A 26,415-nucleotide genomic window follows, 5' to 3' on the forward strand; every position below is an offset into this window, starting at 1 on the left:
TTTGTTTTTTGGGAATAGTATACAGGGTTCACACTGGGGTGAATAGGATGGGGAGACCAGTTGCCCTCCAAACAACTAGATGGCACTCTGGTGCCAGATGCTCAAGAAACAGGCTGGTGGCTGTCCAGGTACTGCTTCTTTAAGACACACCCTCAACCTTAGACATGGTTTTGGCTTCCTGTTGTACCACCTGCTATCAAAACCAAATAATTCCTACATACAAACACAAAAGCACATATATTTACAAATATATACAGGTGTTCTTTGATTAATTTATTCCACTTAAATGAAAAAAATATTCCAATTGCCAGATGCTTCATTTACAGGGCACAATCTCTTATCCATAGTTGTAATTATGCTGGCTTGCGGAAATGTTTGTTACAGGTCATGTGAGGCTACAACATCACAGTAAGTAAACATTTTTTAATCCATTAACATGTCATTATAGACCGTATCCAAAGCTGTACTAAAGTCCAAAATGAAAAGATTAAGTGACCCAGAGTCAGAAACCTTTAGCAAGTCATTAACTACATTAACAATGGCCTAAACCCTGACAGGAAAGGTTCAAACAGCTCATTAAGATAAGTGGATTGGAAATGTAAGATGATTCATCCTCCCACATAATTTGTGATACATTATATAGCATGTTCTACTTTCATGCTATTGAAGAGCCAACAGAATTGCAAAATACCTTATGTATACTAAGGGACAAAGCTTTTCCAAGAACAAAGTGTGCATATTTGTATTACTGTATATTATCAGCATGGATTTAAGAAAAAATAAAAGCACAATGTGTTTAATGAATCTGGAAAGAATTGTGTGACTTCCTAAGAGCTAAGGATACTGCCTTCAGCATGAAAAATGTTAATGCCCATTAAGCACAGATGCACATTAGTTAATGCAAGTTAGTGGGGTTTATTATTGGTTAAATCCAATCTAAATGTTGACTTGAAAAAAATTAAAGGACAAGCTAAATAAACAGAACGGCAGTTTCTATTTACCATATTAAATAAATAAAAACAATTTTCATAAAAATTTTCCATGCATTTTAAAGGATAACTATGCTTTTGAAAATATGCTGGTGTTAGCATTTGAATAATAGCACTTTGGTTTTGTATTTCATACCATTCTTGGTGGGATTCTATGTTTTAAATACTTAAAGCTAACATACTGTAGCTTTCTTCATTTGGAAGAGTTACACAGAACTCGGTAAAAAGCAAAAAATAGTTTGCTTGAAACAAAACTGACAACCTTCTGTAAGGATGTTTGAGACAAAGGAAACATTGAATCAGAAATACAGTATGTAATCTCCAGCATATGCAATCTTCAACTTTCATCACCAACTGTACATCCCTACTATATCCCATCCTATAAATTAATATTACATTTTCTTATCACCAAGGTTTTAAATGGTTTAAGCCCTACCTAGCTAATCACTGTCACTGTCTCTCTTGGTGGTTTTAGTTCTGAAATTGGACTTTTAAGTCTGGTGTTTCTTAGGGCTCAATACAGGGCCTAGCATTTACATGTTACCTCTTGGTAAGATATTAAAATTGCATGGTCTGAATGATCTTTTCTATGCTGATGATTCTCAGATCTACAGTACTGTATGTCCATACTAAAACTGACAATGAAGTAGCTGTTTCTGCACTCTCTAATTGCATCTCTGACATAAAAACCTGAATGACCTAAAATTTTGTTCACTTCAATTGACAAAAGACTGAAGCCATATTACGACTGAAGCAATTTTAAAGGCTGTTGGTACCAATCTAGTACTTAAGGACTCATTCATATGCAATATTGAGAGAAATATTGAAAAATTTGAAACATGTTTTTAATTGAGATTCAAATTGAGAGAAACAGGAAAGAGGAGAACTAGCAAAAACAGGCATGCAGGAAGGAGCTGTAGTAAATATTTAACAATTTATATTGTCAATCCTGTGTGTAAAAAACTGCTAAAAAAGTGTTATTTAAGTGTCAATTGCTTTTAGAGAACAGGTATCTAGGATTGTTTTGGTTATTCTCAATGATATAGGACAAGTAGATGGATCAACCAGACTCTTTACAGTATAGTGTCCCCATCACTATACTGGGGCATTAGGACCCACACAGACAGCAGGGTGAGCACCCCCTGCTGGTCCCACTAACACCTCACCACACCTGCTTAGTGTCAGTGTGAGTTGCAGGGTGACATGGCTGGTAATAATCCATCATTAGTATATAATAACACTGAGATTTAAACAAATAGAAAATGAGGAGTAATTAGCTGTAGAAGGTCACGGCCCGGACGGTTCACCTTTCTTCAGATCATCCTTGCATACTGGCTTAAGCTCTGTCATTGTTAGCATTTTTCAAGTTTTGTTGCAGCTTTTCTGTCAGATTCAAATCAGGACTTTGACCAGGTCAGTCAAGGACATTACTTTTGTTCTGCCAGTGTAGATATGGCATTGTATTTTAAGTAATTGTGCAACAGGGAAAAGCACAGGAATCAGGAAATGGCAATTTCATTAGCATGGTGGTTCACAGGACTGTCACTCTATGATAACTGGCCCATAGGCCTATTATTGTATGTTAAATTGCCAAATTCATAGTGTCCTGTCTTTTCCCCTCTTCCTTGGTTTTCTTTAACTTTTAATTAAGGTCATCTGATTTCATTAAAGACCTTAAATAGAAAACTGAGGAAACAGAGCAAAGAGTGAGGTAGATTTCTTTTGTATATACAGACCTCAGTGTGAGAATGTCTTTTTTTTCTCCCAAAGAAAGCTGATTTTCCTACAGTAAATGAACTTCTGTTGAGTTGCACTGGGATACCAAATAAAAGATCTTACTCTGCTGCCTGTTTAGGTTGTATGGGATAAGTTTGGTTCTGTTAATGGTTTTTATTGTAATGCGGGTAGGCCTGCTTTTTTAAAATTTGCTTTTGCCTGTATCTTGACTATGCCAGTGTGTGGTTACTGCTGGCATTATATTTCTTGCAGTCGAGAGGGAGTGCTGGCATGTATGGCTGCTGCTCCTTTTACTGGTTTAGTTTTTTGTCTTATATTTTTATAATGCATTTTTTCTTTGCATTCACTAAATCTTTGTACAGTATTTATGTCTAGTTTTAGCTGTATGAATTTACAGTGTATTGCTCATTTTCTGCAATCAGATTATCACTGCTTCTTTCCTGACTTCTTTCCTTCTTTACTGCTTGCTGATCATTAGAGGTATATTTCAAACTACTCGCAATCCCCTAATCTTGGATTTGACACCGTTTTTGTCATTCACCTGGCTTTCACCATAATGCTTGTAAGGTAACCTTGTCATAATTACTGCAACTTTTATGGAATTGTTTCTCAGAAAGATCTAGCTTTGAGTACTGCTGTGATTTTGGGATTTGTGATTTATAAGATTAATTGATCGCAGCTCTGGGAGCTGTTTTCTGACTAACTAACTCTGACTAGCTACAGTATATTACAATACCTGTTTTTTGGAGCCAGGAACCTAAATCATCCTGTTCTGGTGTTGACCTTTACAATTTATGCTGCCTTCTGTGTTTGAAACACACTTCACTTCTCGCCAAACACCCTGCCTCATCAAGAATGACTAAATAGGTCATATTCAACACCTGTTCTGTAAACAACAAGGCAGTCTTGCTAAATGACTTCACTGACAAAAAACTTAATTTTTACATTGATTTACAGAACTACAATTGAGCCAAGCATTTTCTAGCCTTTTACATTTATTAGTAATATTACTTATATTTGAAATATTTGTAGAAGAAAATAAAAACAGAAGTACTGTGTAAGGTAATACAGTACATATAATGTACCTAACGAACCGGTACACATTTCAGGAACTGGTAATCAGGAAACAATTTAACTCACTAAATCTTCAAACCCTCAGTTTAATTAAAAAAAACTTGATCTCATAACATTACCACTACCCATTACCATTACCAAGGACAATGAAAGTAAAAAAAACAAATGTAAAAATGTTTCCAGAATTTCCATAAGTGATATTTTTAGCTGCTGATTTTTCTTTAGCTACACGATTCCATATTAATATTCCCTATCAAGTGGCATTAATTCCGTATTACAACTTTTTTAAAAATAATAACAGCAAGTGTTCTTATAACATATTCTTAGAAAAGGAAAAAAATTATAGCTTTTTATGAAGTGTATAAACTTTATATAAATAGAACAAGCACATCAGAACTTTTTCAAAATAACCACCATAAGTTACCGAGTTAAAGACTTTGATGCATAAAATGCTTATGAAGACATTGGAATACTGTTGTACTTGTGTACTTTGTTTCTATATTTAGCTACCATTTCCATCTACAGCATGTACATTAGGTACAGTATATACTGTATTAAGTATAAGACCGTATGGCTTTAATGCCACACAGCACAGTATGTGTAGAATATATTTTTCATAGTTTAAATTTAAAGTTAAATTGTTTCCTGATTACTTGTTGCTGAAATTTGACAAAATATAGATTATTTCAATGTGGATGTAAACCTGAAAGAAGCTCATCACGTTCACAACAAACCACAGTATAAGAATAAACTATTTTTAATATATACAACTGAGTAATTTTGTTTTTGTAAAATAACCCTACTTCCTTTTATAAATTAATTTAATATTTAACATACTATACTACACATTTTAAAATTAATAAAAGTCTAAGCAGTATACAACTTAAGCCCTCAGCATTGACTGTGATTCAAAACCAAGCATTTTCTGGCGACAGCCGAATGCTTTCACCCGTCATGTTAAACATTCACTGTTCCACCTGCGCATGGCGTAATTTTTTCATTTATGAACCTGAATGTTGATTACATAAACCAGTGAGTACACTGTGTATATACAATAGATTTTTCAAAGAATGAAGTAATATTTCAATTAAATCTTTAAAAAAACTACAGTACAGTATGCCTAAATTTAATGAAATTTGCATTTCTGGATTAATAACTGCATAATGGATACAAAACAGAATATGAATAAGGGGTGAATGTTCTGATGGTGATGATGCAATTAGTGGAGTACCTCATGGTTCTGTACAACAACCATTGCTTTTCGTAAGTTCTATCAATGATCTCGGTGAAGGTGTTGTTAGCAAACGCTATAGAATCAGCAAATGGAATTAAACAATATTAAAATAAAAACCAAAACTGGCCAAACACCTTGCAGATGACATGATAATTTAGATAAGTGTGGAACATGCAAGTTGCAAAATTACAAACTATAGATTCAAAATTGAAAATATGGACCTTGAAGAAGCTACTTATAAAAAGACTGAATAATTTATATTGATTAAATATTTACACCATCTAGACAATGTAAGGAAGCAATAAAAAGGTGGAAAACAATTTTAGGATATATATTTACAAATTTAGAATTTAAATATAGGTTGCTATTTTGACATAGTACAATGCAATAGTAAGACTTCATTTAGAATATGGTGTACAATTTCATTCATCATGTTACAAAAAAATATAATTCATGCTCTGTAACAAGTGCCAAGAAAAGGAAATAGACATATTTTTGGTATTAAAGGAATGTCCTAGATTGACAAGCTAAAATAATTTAACCTTTATAATCTTAATAAAAGCAAACTATGATGGGGCCTTATGTAATATTCAAAATCTTCAAATAATTGACAACCTACTTCTAACCAACCTAAGACTTCCCAATGTCTCGAGAAACAACTGTGAAACACTAACCTAGATATTTAAAATATCAGTAACCAGATTATGTAGAATATTGTAAGCTTGACCTAGTCAAAATAATATTTTTGAGGACAAGGCAATTTGTATAGCATTTTTAATGTCCCATCAACTGAAATTAGAAGTTGACTACTTTTTTTTAATTGCTTTTATCATGAAAAAATAACGATGATTAAAACACAATACAAACATAAAACTATATTTGTAAGAAAGAACATACAGACAGAAAAACAATAAAACAAGACAAACACAAACGAAAGAAAATGCAAGTAAAAATAACACACAAGCTGAATGGGAACAAACAAACAACACAATTGAAGCCTTTTTAAAACAGAAATGCACTGTAAAAATATTTTATCTTTGTCACAAATTTCTATGCTCCCATTCATGCAAATAGCTGAATATAGACAATTAAATTATACAGTATGTTAATGATGTTTGGGGAAAACTTGAGCTTGCAGTTGTCAGAAATTAAAATTAAATCATTTAGTCAACTGCATTGGTGGGGCACAACAATGAAGCCCTGCATACCTAATTTTGTGAAAAAAAAGTCTATAGTATTTAGCTGACTCTAAACTGACTCATTAAACTCTGGAAAACATAAAGGAGATTCTGAGAAGGTTATTCCCTCATGGGAGGTGTCAGAATCCAAACCTGTCAAGAAATTTGATTGATGTTTCTGCACAATTAAATGGTTACAGAATGCTAAACTAATTATATAAAGCAAAGAATAAAGTGAACTCCAAAAAGTGCTGCTAGTATTTCTATTGAATCTAAATGTTGCAACTGGTGAAGTCCAGGAGGAGGTCAAATTCTAATCTCACACTTCCACTCTCCTAAGAAAAAATACTTGCTGGCTCTGCACAACTCTGTTCATCTTTTCTATCACCACTCCCTCTACTGTAATGCATCCTTGCAGCTGCCTCCCTCGTCTATTCCTTGTGACAACACTCATCTTCAGCCAGCACTGTCATTTCCTCAGGTCAATTAATGCCAAATAATTCAGTATGCTCTCCTTTTATGTTTGTTGGTTCATTTCATCATTATTAGAATTTTACCAAACTACTGAAATATTATTTTTTGTTGGGATGTCTTTCATCAGTGTTGTACTATTTTGGACTTATAAAAATATCTGTTCTGGTTCAGTTTTTAAAGTCATTCCCCACTCCCAAGTCTGTATGGCAAGCAGGTTCGTTTCCATGAAGCCTGAATCATCCACCGGTGCAATATGAACTCGTTATGGGTTATTATAAGTAATCCCCTGTTCCTAATAATTCAGTACTTTTTTACTCCAGGTGTTTTAGTCCTGCATGCACTCTATATTACAGTCAGTCATTGGCTCTGCTTCCCAGGAGTCAAACTCATTCTCATGCTGCACGTTGCTACGTTACTTCACTCATCTTTATTCCTTGCTTGCTTCACTGTGCTCTGACCCTTGTTTGTGTTTTCAAATTTTCTCCAGGATTCTCCAAGGCTTGTTACCACCCAGCTTCGTACTTAGATCAAAATTTTGACTTTGACCCGTGAATTTGCCATTTGCTACAGACTGAGCTTTCCTGTGTCACCACTCTCAGTGCAGTGTTTTCAATTTCACTTGTCTGTCTGCTTGCTGTTTACTCAGAGTGGATTCTCCCTCTAGCTCTGAGACCACTGCCCTCTCCAAGTCATTATCAGTCATTACAGAAACTTCACAAGGTTTCACAATGAGCTGTTGCAAGCTCACCTGCTTATTGGCCCCAAATCATCATTAATCCTGTACAGACTGAACAAATTTCTTCTAACTTTTTCATCCCAAGACAAGCATTTTCTAAACTATTTAAGCCTGAACTTACATTTTGGTTTAATGCATCCTACATACAGTATTTAAGGAAAATGTAAGTTAATAACTCTACATCTACAACAATGTTTAAAATGTTGCAGATGTTGTCTTGAGATATTTTTGTCCCTCATGTGCCATTTCACTGGCCTTAGATGCCACTTACCACCCCATATCACATTCTTACCAAGTTACATGAGCAGCATGAGCCCTGCTTTGTTCCTGTTATTATAGTCAAATTGCCATTAATCAATACAAGTGCAGCTCTGTAGTAGCTAAACACTCCTTCCCAGATCATCAGTCTTATCCTTCCTCATCAATCTTGGCAAGATGTCATGATTCATGGGTTCCCTGATGATGGCTTACCATTGACAGCCTCTGTTTTCCTATAAATTCTTGCCAGATTATAAATCACTAGCTGTGGAAACATCACAGCAATATCATGAAAGTTGTTATCTCGAAAAGCAGGGCATACAGTATTACCTCCTATTATTTTTTTTAAAATTGACACTAGGCTTGATATTCAACAGATTACTTCACTTCATCCCACAAACTCTCACTAATGAGGGAATTTAGGGGATCTAGATCATTCTGAAACAAAGTCACTTGAAGGTATTGCAGTCTGTTATGGATGTTCAATTCACCAAAATGTCACCAAAACATTTACTTAATATCCAAAAATCTATATACTTGTTGTTACTCCTGGGAGGGTTCAAGCTCTCAGCCCTCAGCCTCCTCAGAGACTGGTCATAGTTTCACAAGGAGCTCAACACTGCCTGGTGCTACACGCTCCAAATTCTGCAGGATGTTCCAATCGCCTGACGCTTTTTAGTATTTAAGTATTTAAGGTGGGTAGCTGCGTCAGCATGCGTAGGCTGCAAAGGAATAAGTAATAGGTTTATTCCATGCTGAAAAAAAGAAGAAAGAGAACACAACGTTTCGGCCGTGGAGCCTTCTTCAGGTGTGAGAGAGACAGGGCAGTAGGCAAAGGTAAAGTAGCGGGAGAACAAAGGTTGGGAGGGAGGAGGAGTGAGAGGCGGAAGCAGGGGACAGAAAGAGAGGCCAATCAAGAGGTGTGAAGTCAGAATGGGTGCAGAGAGGTGTGAAATTAAACTTCCAATGAATGGAGAAAATTTACTGTCTTTGAGAACTCAGACGGAGAGATTAGAGTGTTCGAACTTGTCAATTCCCTCAGGACAATTCCTGATCACCCAGACAGCATCTTGTACCTCCAGCAACCTTATTTACTGTATCTCTTGCAGTAAATGCCCAGCCATCTACATTGGAGAAACAGGAAGGAGACTCGGAGACCGCTTCAGAGAACACGTCAGGGCTGTGAAGATTAAAGATCTCTCCAAGCCCATTGTTTCTCATTTCACCTCTGACGGCCACGACCACTCTAATCTTTCCATCTGTGTTCTCAAAGACGGTTTTCCGAACTCATACATCAGAAAGACCACCGAAACCAAAATTATTCTGCAGCTAGGATCACATATTCTTCCTTCTCTTAACGACAGACTACTGTTCTTTTAAATTTTCTCCATTCATTGGAAATTTAATTTCACACCTCTCTGCACCCATTCTGACTTCACACCTCTTGATTGGCCTCTCTTTCTGTCCCCTGCTCCCGCCTCTCACTCCTCCTCCCTGCCAACCTTTGTTCTCCCGCTACTTTACATTTGCCTACTGCCCTGTCTCTCTCACACCTGAAGAAGGCTCCATGGCCGAAACGTTGTGTTCTCTTTCTTCTTTTTTTTCAGCATGGAATAAACCTATTACTTGTTCCTTTAAGTATTTAAGCCCTGCAGCCCACTGCTTGGGGCCTGGTTATTGAGCTGATCTTAGTCACACTCTGCACTAATTGGAGAGTTCCATTTCCAGTCTCGTCCTGATTACTGGCAGTTGTTTAGTCCCGCTTCAATTTCCAGTCACCTATCAGCACGGCTCCAACTGCCTCTGTCTGCTCCTCCCAAGCAGCGTCACAGCCTCCCACCAGCCCTCGCCTGGGAGGCTTTGGGTGTTTTCTTCAGATCTCACCTCTTCAGCAGCATCACCCTCTCGTGTATTCACAACCTGTACAATAAACAAGCCTGAATCACACAGATGGATCTATTGTTTCTTAAAATGCAGCTGGGTATTTCCCATCTGGCTGTAGCATGTACAGTATTTTGATAATACTGTATATACAGTACTGTATATATTATTATATTATTGATGATAGTACATATAAATTGAATAGTCTATTGAAATATTATTAAATGTATTATTTTCTGTTTTACTATGCATAAATCTTCAAACATACTGTACACTTTCAAATGCACAATCTGTAGGTTTAATATGCATAATACACAGTTGTCCACATTCATTTTATCAGTGTCTACTCATGGGAATGACAATCTCCTAAAAGAAGTAGGGTATAGTCATATAGTTTGATGTTCACTATTGTGACCTTCAGTTGATAAGACACTTTTTGTTAGAATTTTAATTTCCTTGAGGAAAATGCCGTAGTCTTCACCATGATAAAGTGTATGAATAATGTTACACAATAAACGGCTCATGCCCTTTGTTGTAAACATCTGGGAGAAGAAAAAAAGTCTGCCCTTCTGAGGAAAATACTGGCAGACCATTAAAGACTACAGTCAGATTGTAATCAAGTTGTTCAATGTCGCCAAACTTAGAGACAAAGTCATAAGATTATGAAATTGATTTCTGGATAGGTGCAGTTTGCCTCTTTCGAAATCTTATTTGGCTCAGTCATTGTCTACATCTCCTGTGTCCTTTTTCCATGTGTTGAAAAAAAGTTTAAAAACATCAATTTCTATTTTTTATTACTGTTTTCTTTTAACCTGTTTACTGTCTTCTTTTGGTGCTCCTTCTGTTTCAGAAAAAAAAATTGAGAGACTTTTTAAAGTTATGTGATATATTAAATAACAAAAGAACAGGTAGAGAGGACATCAGACCTTCTCTTCTTTTTGATGGCTAAATAGGAGCTGCAACACTAGTTTTGCATTTTGGGTTACAAAGAATCAGCATTAATGAGTGCATTTCTAACCACAATACAAGTAAAATGCACACAGTAACTTGTAAAACCTTCAATTCAAATCACAAGATAGACAAAATTTCCAGGTATGTGCAGTGCCATGTGATTCAGAACAACGCAACAAAACGCCCGTTAAAATGTTGCAGCTGTATGACATTGTAAACAAGCAGGCTTTTTTAATCTATTATTGCTTTCGATTTTGAGATGGTTTTACCAACAATTACTACTTACTTGTTAACTCTGCATGCTCATGTTGGAGCATTTCTGCGGTGAAATGTCTGCCGTACAATCTGTACTTATTCGCTCCTACTGTACCTGTGCATTACATTACCTGTCATTACATTAGTTATTACGGTGATATGTGATCAGGAAGGACCACATCATCTCAAAGTTCATGAGACTGCAAGTTTGTGATAACATGGTGACTTACAGTACTTTCACAAAGTTCACAAGTTTGTGCTTAATTTGAAATTCATAATTTTTTTCTATAACATCAATTAATTTTTTTGCCGAAATTTAATAACCTGTTATAGATATTGGGACTGCAGTTCCCCTTTAATATCTACTTGATCCAAATATTTTATGCAGCCATTTCTTGAAAAAGCTCAGGGTTTCGGCTTCAAAAACATGGCTTGGCTGTTTGTCCATTGCTTCCAAAACCCTTCTTGTACAAAATTGCCTATTCTTGGTTTTAAATGCTCTTTTAATATTATTTATTTTGACTAGGTCAAGCTGACAATTTCTACATAACATAACTGGAGTTCTTTTAAATATCAGGGTTCCAATTGGAAGATTTCAGTAGGAACTAGTTCAAAACCAATTAAAACTGAAAGGTTTGCCAGTTAGCCTTTAAAGCAGTGACAGAAATATGTTACCAAGTCTTGCTGCACTGCAGTTGTTTCACTTTAAGTACTTCCCACACATAAAGTACAGGTGTTTTTTCCCTCAAGGCCAGGCTTAAAAGCCTTTGTTTTGCATATATAAATTGAAAGAAATGACACATCACTCACTCTTTTATGTAATATCCCATGTTTAAATTTCCAACCTTTTCAGCTAAAAATGTAAAGCATGACTCATTTTGTAAGACGTGCAATGTGTCAGAGCCAGAGAGTATTCTAAGCAAGTGGTGAGAAATTCGTTTTTGAAAACTGTAAGAATAGTTAATTTCAAGTAAATAGTATTTCAAGTATACATTAGCACAGACAGCAGAACAAGTAAAGAAACATATTGCAAGGGAATACTGTATATTTCATTACACGTCTTGCTGAAAAAATACAGCCTTCTGTGATATATAAAATAAACATAATAATTAATAATAATAATTGCTTACACTTATATAGCGCTTTTCTGGACACTCCACTCAAAGTGCTTTACAGGTAATGGGGACTCCCTTCCACCACCACCAATGTGCAGCCCCACCTGGATGATGTGACGGCAGCCATAGTGCGCCAGAACGCTCACCACACATCAGCCGTTAGTGGGAAGGAGAACAGAGTAATGAAACCAATTCATAGATTGGGATTATTAGGAGGCCATGATTGGTAAAGGCCAATGAGAAAATGTAAAATAATACCATTATATATAATGTAAATACCATTGCTAAAGAGCATATAAAGCTTTTCATGACTGATTTAACTTTACAGTTACATGTATTTTTTTCATCTTAAACTTTGTCTAATGCAGTAATCTCATTTCAATAAAGGAACCTAATCTAAAATCATAGTTGGAGGGTAATGACCAATACACTGAAATATATTTAGTTATAATTGTCAGTGAAATATGCATTAGCAATGAAAACTATACAAAAACCTAGTCTGGTAATTGCATGCTAGTAAAAATAACGTACAGTGACTGATAATTGTAGTCCTATTTATTTTCTACAATTAATTGCAGTGCTCATTGTCTGTTAATGGCTCTAGAATTTAGGTTCAATTACTGATGAAATCTAAGCCATTATTTCATTAGACATACAACATCACTGGCATTGTTTTCTTAACAAAAATGAAAGGACTGTATGTTAAACACATTGTAAAGCCTTAACCAAACAGTTCATTAAAATTTTTTAAGGACAGAGGAATTAGTGTTTAAACTGACTTTCACAAAGACCTGATATTTTGTAACTGTAGGTAAATGAAAAAGTAAATTAATACCAAGGTTCTGAAAACAAAGAAATCCTCAGAGCATACAGGCAGATATCTCAAGACTTTGTATTGCTCTACATTGTAGTTCAGTTGTCAGCCAAATTTAATCTAAAAATTGAAATTATTCCACCTTTTAGCTAAGCCCCTCTTCATTGAGTTTTCAACAAAAGTCTGGGGAAAGGTCAAAACCTACACTAGTCATTTCCGCCAGCCTACGTACTGTATAAATATCACTGTACCACATCTTTGCCCTTACAGCTGCTTCCTGGCTCATCCCTCATTAGTGGGAAGAGTCTGACCATCTTTGTCCTTACAGTCAGGATGTCATTCTACTTAGCCAGGCGAGGTACAGTAATTAAGCTCTCTATTCAAATTGCCTCTTCTCCTTCTTATTTAGGGTTTGCCCAAATGAGTGAATTATGATTTGTGAAAGAGGGGCCATTGTTGGCATCTTTTCACTCTGTTCCCCTTGGTTGGTTTTTTCAGAGTAAGAAGAGTCCATAATGAACAGGGTGACATACTGGCAACAAACTTACAAACTGGCACAGAGACAGTGATTTAATTTCTCCAAGAATAAAGAAAAATAGCTTTGAAATCAAACCACTCAGCTGCCAGAAATATTCATTTCAGAAGCATTATTGCTAGAACAAAATCAGGTTCCTGCTGTTCATTGTTATTATCCTGTATGTACTAGAATCAAAGCATCCAAAATATATTAGAATCAAAGTACTCTCACTGGCTCAAATATTAGGAAGTGCCAATCCAACTAACAGACTGTTTTGGTGGCGGTCAAAGCAAGACTTGAGGAAGAGCAAACAGATTTCCAACACCCAGATTTGAATTCTGTTAAAACTGGGCTGAAATACAAATATTTCAACAACTTTTGGAATAAAATCTGTATCCTGTTATGATGATCTTGCTGAGTACATTATCTGTTAGGGATTCTTTGTAGTTTGGATTGCACATTTGTAGTCCAGTTTCATAATTGAAATGAACTTCTTACAGTATGTATACTTTACAGTATGTAATACATTTTGGAATCTGTACTGAAAAATAAGAAAAAGCTATTAAGTATAGTTAGATCAGTTACTTTTACTCCTTAGCAAGAACAAGTATCTTGTAGTTGTCTTGTTAAAAACCTTATTTGAAGTCTAAGACCTAATATTAAATGTCTGTCATTCTGGAGGACAATTGTAAATATTTTATGAAATGTAAATGTATGCCTGTCATATTGAATGCAAAACAGACAAGCTGTTGAACACCTAGAATCAGAGTAATCCAAAAAATATATACAGTAAACAGTAGTATATAATACTTGCTGTTTTTATTGAGGATGTATAATCAAATTGGCTGTGCTTGTGCTGTAATTCACAGGGCCCCATCCTTCTTTGATACATTTGGTCCTTTCAAGAAGTTGAAGCAATTGTGTTTTTCCTCCAAAAGTAAAGTGACTGAATCATACTGAATAATGTTAAATTGTTGGGTAAATAACTATTGAATTAGTATGAGTACAGTAGCTGAATCCCTTCAGGCCCTATAATAATGGCTTTATTAACTCAGTGTGTTTGATCAATACTTTACGATTGAATATTAAGGATCAAGGGTTACAGTTACTAGTTAGTGATGTGCTGGATAACACAATTTCAACAATGTCACCTTGCTAGAATCTAATTCATTTTTGGAATATGTTTTTTAATTGATAATGGTCTGTATACAGTATATGTCATACTGTATATGAGAAAGACAAGGCAGTAAGCAAAGATAATGTAGAGGGAGAACAAAAGCTGGGAGAGAGGAGGAGCAAGAGGCGGGAGCAGGGGACAGAAAGAGAGGTCAATCAAGAGGTGTGAAGTCAGAATAGGTGTAGAGAGGTGTGAAATGAAAACTTCAATGAATAGAGAGAATTAAGAAGAAAAGTAGTCTGTCGTTAAGAGAAGGGGGAAGGTGTGATCCTAGCTGCAGGATAGGATCACCTTTCCTGCAGCTAGGATCACATCTTTCCCCTTCTCTTAACGACAGACTACTTTTCTTCTAAACAACAAAAAAATAAAATATTTACAGTAAAAACATAAAGATATTAAGAGCTTTTAAAGCGTTTTTTCTGTTCTTGTGCAGGCTTCTTGTGAAACCAGTGATATAAAATCTAATCATCTTTTCCTCTTGAGTCCAGAGAGTTAACACCTACACAGAGATTTAGAAGAAAACTGGTGTTTCTGAACGAAAATTGGACAGAAAGTCCAGAATGTTTCGATTTACTTTCTTAAGATTAATACATTGTGTCAAATCAGGTAATATTTTGAATTGATTAATGTCAGGCATGTGACAGGTTCACAGGATAATTTTTTATTATTATTAATCAATATTATCTAAAATATATATACTGTATTGTATACTAACTTAATGATCAATATAGTCTGAATTGGTGTATTGTTTTTGAATATTCATCTTTAAAATAAAGGCTTACATGCAGTTTTAAAAGTGAAATAATATTTGTATGAATAATTGAAAATGGTTTATCTTTGGAAAGTTGTAACCTCAGTGGTAATATTTCCATAAACCTTCCTTTGACTTTTAATAAAAGTTTTATGCAATTCTGCAGACTAATCCATTGCAATAGCATACGGTATTATTACATATTTCATCTCATCTTAGGCACAGTGACATTTTCCCTTTAAATTAATTTCTTCGTTTAGCCTGAAGTTCCTTTTTGGTTTTATATGATTTAAATTAAGGTCCATTTTTATATTTTTCCTTAGTTTAGCAAGATAAATGTAAACTATTTCTTTAGCACAATGAATCCAATATTGTCTCCACATTGTACCTGATTTTCTCTAAATGTTCTACAGCTCCTCTAATATTTTATGAAAGGAAAGCAATGAAACAAAATCTCATTATGTAGCTTGGTGAACTACACCCTGGAGTCTATGGTTAATTTTAGTGCAAGTTAATAAAATAAATCCTGACGAAATCCTTCACCTTGACACTAACAGTATGCTTTCTGCCATCTTTCTTTTCAGAGGTTTCTGTGATTGATCATTGTTGTTGCATACATAAAAGATATTGTATTCCATCACAACTGGTTTTGAAAAGCTTCATTTGAGGCTAAATGTCAGGAAGAATTTACGGGTAAACTTTGTCCATATCGGTAAAGGCCTCAGAGCATCTTGTCTCATTTGGAGTTTTTATTTAATGCACAATTATTACTGCCCTTCTCTGCAGCTCGGTCTTGGAAAAAATATAAGCTGTTTTAGGAGTTAGAGAGATCACAATACATCTGAAATTAATATAGGATCACATTACAGAACAATATACCAAAAATAAAGATACGTAAGAATGGTTAAAACAAGAGGAGGCCATCTGGCCCATTTAGCTTATTTGGTGGTTAGTACGCTACTGTAATTGACCCCAGGATCTCATCTCATCCAATTTCTTGAAGAAGTCCATTTACTGGCTTTCACAACATGGTGATATACAGTAGCTTATTTCATTATTTCAGGTACTGTATTTAGGTAAAAAAAATACTCCCTGTTCTTGGTTTAAAATTGCGTAAATATACAGCAGGTTGCATTTGTGTCCACTGGTTAGTGTTTACTGTAACTTGAATCATCAAGCCTGCTGGATTGATTCTGTTGATGGATTTGAGGTTTTCAAATAGGTCCCCTTGTACTCTTCTCTGTTCCGGACTACAAATGTTCAGCTCCTGCCGTCTCCTCTCAAGTCCTGGGATGTATCTGGTTGCTTTTCTCTGGACTGATTCCAGAGCACCAGCAGCAACAATATCCTTTATAATTTTGTGACCAAAATAGAGAACTATAGTATAACATCCATTGATTTAGATTCTACTCTTTTGATTTTATATCCTGAGGTTTTGTCCTTTTTATTGCTTCCTTATTTTGTCTAGAAGATTTAAATTATGCGTAAACGCCTAATTCATCATTTCCATTCGCATTTCCCATTTCCCCATTCCCTATTTTCTGTTAGAATTTATGTTTTTATTATCTGCATTTAAAACCCTGCTTTATCTGCAGTACAGATAAAAAGTCATCTGTCAAGTGTTTGCCTGGTCTTGAATTATATCAAAATATCTTTTTTAAATTGAATTTGCTTCCTCTACACTGTTTGTCTATTCTCCTATTTTGAAATCATCTGCAAACTTGACTAGTTAACTACAGTAGCTATACCAGAATCTAGATCATTGATATAAATTAGGGAGAGCAGTGGTCCTAGAATAGAACCCCAAACCCAATTTCAGTATTTCCGACTTATCTGTACTCTCTGTATTTATTATCCAATTATCAGACAAAACACAAATATTTACCCAAATGCCAACTGCCTGTAATTTGTGAATTAATATTTGATGTGGTACTTTATCAAAACCATTCTGAAAATCTGGATACTCCATGTCGTATATTCTATGTGTATCCATTACTGTTGGTTGTTCAGAGAACTCTAACAAGTTGATTAACTAGGAATTAGTTTAATAAAGAAAAATATAAGATACTGTATAAGACAAGGATGGGACGGTGTTCTTTGTTTAAAATTGTGGTTAGAATTGCTGACTTACAGTGCTGGGAACCTGTTTTCAATTCCGGACCTGGGGTGCTATCTGTGTGGTGTTTGTACTGTATGTTCTCCCTGTGTTCGTACAACCTACGAACATACAAGACGTACTGGTAGGGTAACTGGCTATTAGGAAAACTGACCCTGAAAGAGGGGCCTTCACAAACCTATTTTTGAACACTTGTGGGACACGTTTGATTGTTGTGCTCGACAGCAATACTCCAACCACAGAATAGTTGTTGCAAGCTTTATGGCATCATTGGACAGATTTCCCACAAGCCGAGACAAACCGAGATATTTGTGTCGGTTGATGCTTTTGAGACTTCAATCATGTGTCTGGTCACAAAGTATTCTCACCTCTTACTAAGCTTCAAAAACTAGCATATTTTCGTAACATCTAGTTTACAACTAATAAAATAATAATCACATATGTATTTTGTCTTCAACATGCCATTGTGGAGGGTGTTTGTTTCTTTCTTACATACACTGAACCAAGCACTGTACTGTATACTTTATGTCTTTTGTCTCCTACTGTATAATAATAGACACACGTGTAGAGAGATCTACTATATAAATGATCCTGGCCTTTTTTATCTGGGTTATGAACAAAGCAGATGAAGTGACTGACTTGGCCTGTAAGAAAATAGGCACAATTATAAAAGAGATTAATCTCAGTTTCATAGAAACAGAAACAGGATAGCATATTGTCAGTCGCATTTTGTGTTCAGTTACTAATTTACCACTGGGAACAAAGCAATTATCAGGACCAGTCACTTTGGTCTCAAATTCTAAACAGCCTTTTATCTACATACTGTAGTGATTCCTGTATGCACTAAAACAATGTGTTTCCGATTTATTCACTGGAGCCTTTAGCATTGTCAACTGAAATAGAGTGATTGAGTTATAGTTGGTTATAATTTGATTTTAAGTGATTTTGCTATGGGGTGTTTGCTTTTGGTAGAAGGCTTAGGATTTGGGCATTTCTCAACAATTATACATAAAAAGTAGAATGTGTTTAATTTAAGCTATTCTCTTAATGTACCATCCCCTCAAAACAACATCATTTATTTTAAATAGGTCAGTGGGTGTGGAAATGTTTCTTTCTTGCTTCCACCAGCAATTTAGTTAACAAACAAGGACACGTTGCATTGTATTACAGGATCAATTAGTTTTGATTGTTTAAACCTCTACTGAGAAGATGTTAATGACAATTACTTTAAAGTAACATTGTTTCAAAGTTGTGATCATTGTTATTTTTTATTTTATTCAGTAAATTTGAAAATTAAAGCATTATGGGTTTATTGATTAAATGATTCAATCATTTATTCTTTAATGATTCTATTAGTTATATAAGTGTTATGTGACTAGATACATCTGCAACCAATTTATTAAGGCATTTCCATTTTATTCATCCATTCTCAGTCAGCTTTACCTCTGGCTGGGTATCCATCCATTCTTTCATTTTCTAGCTGCTTCGTCCAGCACAGGATAGCAAGGTTGCCAAAGCCTATCCCAGCAAGAAAAGGGGAGCAAGGCAAAATACAAGAATACACCAGTTCATTACAGGGCACACACAGATACAGTACAAACACACATGTTCACAGCAGGGCCAATTTTCCCAGAAGCCAATTAACCTACCAGCTTGTCTTTAGACTGTATGAGAAATCTGGAACACCAAGGGGAAACCCCTACAAACACAGATAGAACATGCAATCTCCATGGAGATAGCACCCCAAGAATTGAATCCAGAGTCCCAGAGCTCGGCGGCAGCAATGCTAACTACTGTGTCACCATGTCACCTGAACTAAGCATCATTATTAAATATTTACAACAAGAACAATGTCTTCATGACAATAATATGGCACAGATTGAGTGATTTTCCCTCCCTCACCCTTCATCCTAGATTTAACACTCAGCTTCCTTTTGAGGGCAAAGCATGAGACCATTCACTGAAGAGCCATGAGTACTGTGGCAAATACTGTACAATATTAGGTATCATCACCACCATTAAATGTCTGCTCTCAAAGAACAATCTCTTTTTTTTCTAGGATTCAGATGACTCACCTGTGTCTCCAGAGCAGGGTCCAGTACCTGGAATGGAGCCTTACATGGTACGAAGACTCTCTTCCCGGAATGTGCAGCTGCCCCCATTGGCCTTCAGGCAGGCTGAACAGTACGAGTGGGACAGGAAGCCTGAATCAGAGCACATACAAAGACCAACTACCCTGCCTCTACGAACACCTCCGCTGATTGCTATAACATCTGCAGACATCAGCAGGTAAGATCAGCAACTAACATTTTTTTTTCTTTCCAATTGCCACCAGTATTTTTTTTTCTGTTGTTATTGTACAGTATGTGTGTCATATAAAGTGTATGATGTACCAGACAAGTGTCTAAAAAACCAAGCATATCTTAGCTGTAATTCATTGAGAGAGCACAGATGTGCTTTAAACAATGTGTTTAGCAACATTTGCTTTTAATAGTCCTGCAATTAACCACAGATACTGTAAGTAGTAAGATGTGTGTCCTCAAGCAGATGTGTGTCCATTCGAGAATAAGCCGTAAAAACTGAGCGCAAAATTTAAAAGTATTTTTTCATCTTTTATCTACTCAAGGTTGTTGAGTTGAGCACCCATCAATGGGGAATTGCCCATTCACATCTTTGAGTTGAATGTCAGGTTTGCTTAATTTGCTTCATTTTTTTTGTTTTTACTAACATATACAGAATAATACCCCTGAGAAAAATTAGATGGCTCAGCAATACTCTCAAGCCACAGTGTTTGCTTATGGTTATTTTTTACATACATGGCAATAAGTGCTGTCCTTAAGAAACCATGAATACGTTTGTGGACTAAATTACTGACTAGTCAAGACATAATCATGTGCATTTGAATGATTAAATAGCAAACAGTTATCCAAAACTGAAAAGCTAAGTCTTAAAAGTTGATGTATGTGCTGTTGTACTCTTTTTCTACAGCTAGGATTGGAAATGTGTTTAGAAAAGTGGTACTGTATTATTACAGGGTCTACTATTCTTTACTTAAACTGGCTGAACAACAGGCACCTCTTGAACTGAAATGCATGAAAGAGTAATAGTCATGTAAAATGCATGTTGTTTTGTGTCTTAGCTATTAGGTGCAGTACAATACCATCAACTGTATTTTTTAATTTTATATTTTTTTAAACATTTCGAAGAACAGATTAAAGAACGTTCTACATCTTAGCACTCTTATATGGACAATGTGTCAGTAAATCTGTGTTTTGTTGACAGAACAAAGCTAATTAAGATTTGTGTCTTATTACCCTATGGGGGGACACACAGAGCATACCATATGATGAACTGTATTTAGTTTTTTGGATCACGTTTGTTTTGAAAATTAATTCTCAATTGGCTGACAATAGGTGTTTGGAAATACAGATAAGAACTGAATACTCAGACTTGGGTAATGAAATTAGTGGACTACATCGAGGATCTGTACAAGGACCACTGATCTTCTTAATTTATGTTAGTGATCTAGATTATGGTATGGTTAGTAAACCAGTCAAATTTGCAGATGATTCCAAAATAGGAAGATTAGCAAAGAAATACATGTAGCTAATGAAATTCAAAAAGATCTAGGTACTGTAAAACTCAAGTCTGGAGTCAAAGAGTTGGCTGATTAATATAGACAGATTATTAAATACAGGTAGCAAAAACATCAACTATAATTACAAAATCAGAAATCGTAATGAAAATAGATGTTTATTGTGTATATCTTTTGGGTAATGAAGGAAAGCAACAACAAAGCAAACAAAATGTAAGCACATGTATGATAAAAGTGTAGGTTGGCATGATGGGGCATTGTTTAGCATTGGTGTAGCACTGTGGTCCTGGATTCAGCTCCCAAGGTTTGTACTTTATGTTCTCCTTCTGTTTGTGGTTGCTCTGGTGTCAGTGTCCTCCCATAGTTCAAAGACATATTGGTACCTTTACTGGCTTCTGGGGAAGTTGACCCTCGTGTGAGTGTGTGCACTGCAATGGACTGGCATCCTGATTACCGCCATTGATTGCTTTGGTTCCCCTGAGACCCTGTACTGGACAAAGCAGTTAGAAAATGGATGGATGGATAAAACGTTAAAATTGTACAATGTACAAGTAAGATTTCATTTAGAATAATGTGTACAATTTTGGTCAGAACGTTGCAAACAAGATACCGTATTGCTTTTCTGGAAACAGTCCCGTGAAAAGTAGTTAGATGTATTATGGGGCTCAAGAAAATGTCCTACACGCTGACAGACTAAAAGACCTGAACCTCTGGGCTGAAGAGAAGACTACAAGGGAATCTGACACAAATATTCAAAATCCTCAAAGGCATACACAAAGTCATAGCAGCAGACTTACTTTTTTAGTGTGAACAGTGAAGACAGATTAATCCAGAGGTCATAAGTAGAAACTACTGTATGTGGAAGTGCATTTAAATCAGAGAACAGGAGGCTCTTCTTTATTTATAAGGTTGTGAAAGGGTGGAACATGCTATCCTATCTTACTTAATAAACCCAAAGCAAACCCAAAACATAAATATACATTTTGTATTTATTTTCTTTCTTGTATATAAATGTAGTTGGCAATATGATCATTCAGATCAAAGTATAATTTGACAACTAATATGTAATAATAAACTCCAAATTCTGACAAGCATCTGTATACATCAAGTAATAATATAAGCCCAACTCAAGCTATGATGCTTAATCTGCCCTGTGAGTATGTGTGAGATTTCCAACTTGCCATCGTCATGTAAATCAAAAATGTATGTTTAGAGAAAAAGACTATGGTTATGTATGACATACTGTATACTGAGTATTTTTAATTAGATCAGTGCATGCATGCAGATGAACCTTAGTAGAATGAAAAAGGCTAAAAAGAAAAGAAATTTGATGTATCTTTAAGGCTTAAAAGATTTAAAATTGTCCTTCAGCTGCATGTGTAAAGTGAATATGTTTAGAATATAATTTTCATTGCAAGTGGTTCTAAACTGACTGTATTGAAGATCAGCACTCAATCTTTTTGTATGCAGGAAGCATTTGACTGACTCACTCCACAGATGGTGATATCTTCAACAGTATGATTATTGATATGGAAGTGCTGGGCACTTAGAAAATCTGTGGTATTATTCCACATTTTTTTTAAATGTTCCACAGATGGGTCAACTTATCATCTTTTAGTTTTTCCAATACACTGTTGGGTGTAGGCTATATATATATACTGTACATATGAAAAACTTTAACACGCAGAAACAACAAAAATGCATGTTCCTTTTTATATTTCTCTGCAGAAGCCCACATATAAACTATTTACCCATAAAACAAGAGTAGACATAGCCTAACATCTGCTCTGAATTGGTACAGAAAATAGCTACAAAACCATGTAACAACTTACAGTTATACTCATCACTGTGAATGAGGAATAGCAGGCAAGCTACGTAGTATTTACACTATTGCCATGCTCATCTCAGGTGGTTCAAGACTACATAAGCTGTGCAGTACCCGGGAGCTCTGTCATAGAGCTTCAGGCTTTGCCCCTGTTCCTTTCCTATCACCAGCAGTGACACATTACACTTACAGTTTCAACACTTTAAAGACTATATCTTGTCTGTGTAATATCGGAACAATATAGAATCTGACATCCATCAAATATTTTAATTACCAGCCACATTTTATTTCACATGCATACTGTAGTTTTGTTATTGAAATAAAAATAATTTAGTTCACCTTACTTATAAAAGCTAACACAACAAATCTAAAAGCAAATTAGCTAACTTCTAATGTGTAGGTGATTGGTGTGACCTTGCAAGAAACTTCACTTGTGCTGATATGCCTCACACCATGTTTATTATTCAGTGCTGATACACTTCTATGTTATGTTTTATAGGTAATTTATAATCTATAATGAGTAAAATCCCAGAAGCAGAGGTAATTCAGACCAATTATGTGAATATTTGAAGCAAATTAAGTTATTAACAATCCAAAGTCAAGTCATTAAGAGTCCAGGGTCCAAAAACAAAAACTGGAAGACACAATAACCGTTCAGGGCCAGGAGTGAATATCTTTTGGTTTTCAGGAAGCATTCTTTTTAATTTATGTATGAAAATTGAAAAAAAAGAGCTTCCAATTGTCAGTTATTTTTAAATGGGGACATTTAAATTAAAAAAGCTACTCTTTACTATAGTAGTACTCTATACAACACCAAAATATGTGTTAATTTTTTTTAACATAGCTTAACTTTGATTCATTTAATTATGTACAATTACATAATTTATGCAATTTTAGATAACTGATGCTGTTTAACAGATTTAGGTTGTGATGTATTAGTTCATCTTGATTTCATAGTCCTATTTCAGCCAGTCTAAATCAATTTGAGTGGGTGAGGAAGACCACTGGAGTTGCAGAATATGGGAGTTATTACAAGGGTTTTATTACAAAAAAGGAATGGGAAAAATATTTTCAGATGAAGGCCTCAGTGTCCCTTTATTAACTATGATGACATTTGCTGTTATGTCACATAACCCAGCCCACCGGCCCTCTAAGTGAGCCAGTCTGATGATGACCTCCATGCTCATTTGCTGCTGCAAAGATACTCCAACTAACATTTTGGAGATTTGCCTTTGGACATTGCTTCAGTAGTGTCTATTAGTTGTTCTGTCTGGCTTATTTTAGGTGTGTGTTTACTGTATATGGATTTCTTTCTGGCTCGATTATAGATATCCCAATTTTATTGTCAATACAATTTTTATAGCATTCTGCATATAAATCAGAATTTGTACCTGTAAAGCTTTACTTTTTTTATCCACCTTTAAATGCTTTGACTTTATTTTTCACCGGGCTAGAAGATGAAGGTCTAAACTTCCCTTTTTCGTACAACCTTTTAAAGAGCAATGACCTCTGTACCCACAGATGCAGAATGGGGTACAAACAGACACCTCAACCCCCACACATTGAAACCATCATCTTGTGACTTTTTATACTCCTGCGATGGTGCACAGGATGTTCAATATCAATTTCAGGCAGAGGTCATAGATGCCGCTCTATTGCTGGTAGCTGCGAGATCCTTGGCTAAACCTGAAAATGAAAGTGGTGTTTTTTACCGGTTGAAAAACTCAGGAGCCTCTGCAAAAAGTTATTTTATTGAGAGATTCTTCCTTTTGTGTTTTCATCCATTTTTGTTACAATTGAGAAAAAAATGCAAATAACAGTGTGTCTAGAAAAAAAACCCGACCATTTATTTTTTTAACATACAGTACACTAGGGCAAAAAACTGTATGTGCTTGGTGTAGTAAACAACTTTCTCTAAATGTAAGAAACAAAAATGGGAACACCGGAAGGATTTGTATAGGGCTTCTGATCTGATAAATAGAAGGTAATGTGTACTGTACATACAGTGTACCTGTATATTCATTTGCAGGATTTATAGAAAAGCTGATTGAATTTACCTCTTTAATTCATACAGTGTAAAGTGACCCAAGAGTATCAAGGATACCTGTATGAATTACTGTATAGCCACTCATTATGATCACAACTCAGTTTGAGACAGAAAAAGGAGATCTCTAAAGTGGGATTATAGTAGGTAGCATACACTAAACGTGTGCCCTTCTCTGAATAGGAGTTAGTAGTAGGCAGAGACCTGAATGAAAGATTCCCTAATATAGTTTGAAATAACCAGCTAAGAATTGAATGGCCAGCCTAGGAGACCAGTTTCACATATCAGAGGTTCAGTCATACCTATGCTCTCTCTACTACTGATGCAGCTTCACTACCTTTTACAAAGTAGTCTGTCAGTGTTATGGACATTCTTTATGAAAGTAAAAAAAAAATGAAAAGGCAACTGAGATCTGGAGATCTGTACATAAAGTACAGTATCTTTGTATAGAAAGTAATTTGTATCTCTTTTGGAAACAACTGGGATCTAGTTATCATGGATACCTGGGTGGCTTAGGTAATCATTCATACTGTATATTTGTGTATTTTTAGAACTGATATCCAGTATTTTAATTTATTGTTTTGACAATTAGGTTTTGCAAATAGTTGTTCATCATTCCTATTTTACACATTTATATTGTGGAATAGCTTCAAACCTTTAGAATGACTAGATTGCTATTGTAAAACAGGCATATCACCCTAATTCTCTTATTTCTATACATATATTTCCATGATAAAATGTGACTTTAAACACTTATAAAATTACTCTTAAACAATACACCACACATATCTGTAAATCTAGATTTGCCTTCCATGATAAAACTGTGCAGGTAGTAATAAAGTGGCCAAAAAAAAGATAATGTAATTCAACTACTATCTACAAAAAAGACGCAAAACATATGCCATGTAATGAATGTCCACTTGCTTTGATTTTCCACTTTAACGTAAATCAAAATCATTACTCTGATCTGATCAGAAATCATTGCCTTTATTGATGAAAACACAGTATGGCATCAGACTACGAGCAGTAGGCTCCTCAACATGAGATCATGGGTTGACAAGGACACAGTTTGACTTCTGCTGCACTTTTTAAATCTTGTCATTACTCTTCTCTCTCTTTGTTGTTAGCAGCTGGGGGCCACAGTCAGACATTTCCCTTTGATTGAGCCTCAAGCAAATTGATATTATTCAGCAGCAAGTAAAGAATAAGAAGAAAACTGTACTTAATGCTATTTAATTATGATGCTCCTGCTGAAATGCTATCATGCTATCATAGTCTTTGAAAAACAGATATATCCTTTATGTTTCTCACTCATTTGACATTAGATTTGTTATTTGACAATGGATAATATTCAGAAGATTATTGTAATTTATTTTTTGTTTCTGGACCAGTTAGTGTTACAATATTTACAGCATATGGAGCTGCATTTCTGTTATAAATCACTACATATGATAAAGTTATGCAGTGGATGAATCACTAGGAACACTTGAAAATTAAATATTGTTTTGTGATTCAATGGTTATCTTTCTAGGAATGATCAGTAGTTAATAATTAAAGTAATAATGGTTGTGATGAAGAAAATTTACCCCACCACTCTGAATTTGAATAAATGGGCACAAAATGAAAGGAAAGATGGAGAAAATTTACATGCATTTGATTGAAGTTGTTTTCTGCTTTGGTTGTGAAAGCATATA

The 26,415-nt window shown here is 35.2% G+C and overlaps 1 protein-coding gene across 1 annotated transcript in view; it reads left to right on the forward strand.

The window, feature by feature from the left end:
• The window catches only part of pde4d (phosphodiesterase 4D, cAMP-specific), a 439,211-nt gene that overhangs the window by 34,473 nt on the left and 378,323 nt on the right, over positions 1–26,415 (forward strand). The window contains exon 2 of the mRNA XM_088912390.1: positions 19,317–19,546. Within this exon, the coding sequence (XP_088768516.1) occupies positions 19,317–19,546 (230 nt within the window). The remainder of the gene's footprint in view (positions 1–19,316; positions 19,547–26,415) is intronic.

This window comes from Atractosteus spatula, chromosome 3, assembly GCF_055471065.1.
Source record: "Atractosteus spatula isolate fAtrSpa1 chromosome 3, fAtrSpa1.hap1, whole genome shotgun sequence".
NCBI classification, from domain to species: domain Eukaryota; kingdom Metazoa; phylum Chordata; class Actinopteri; order Semionotiformes; family Lepisosteidae; genus Atractosteus; species Atractosteus spatula.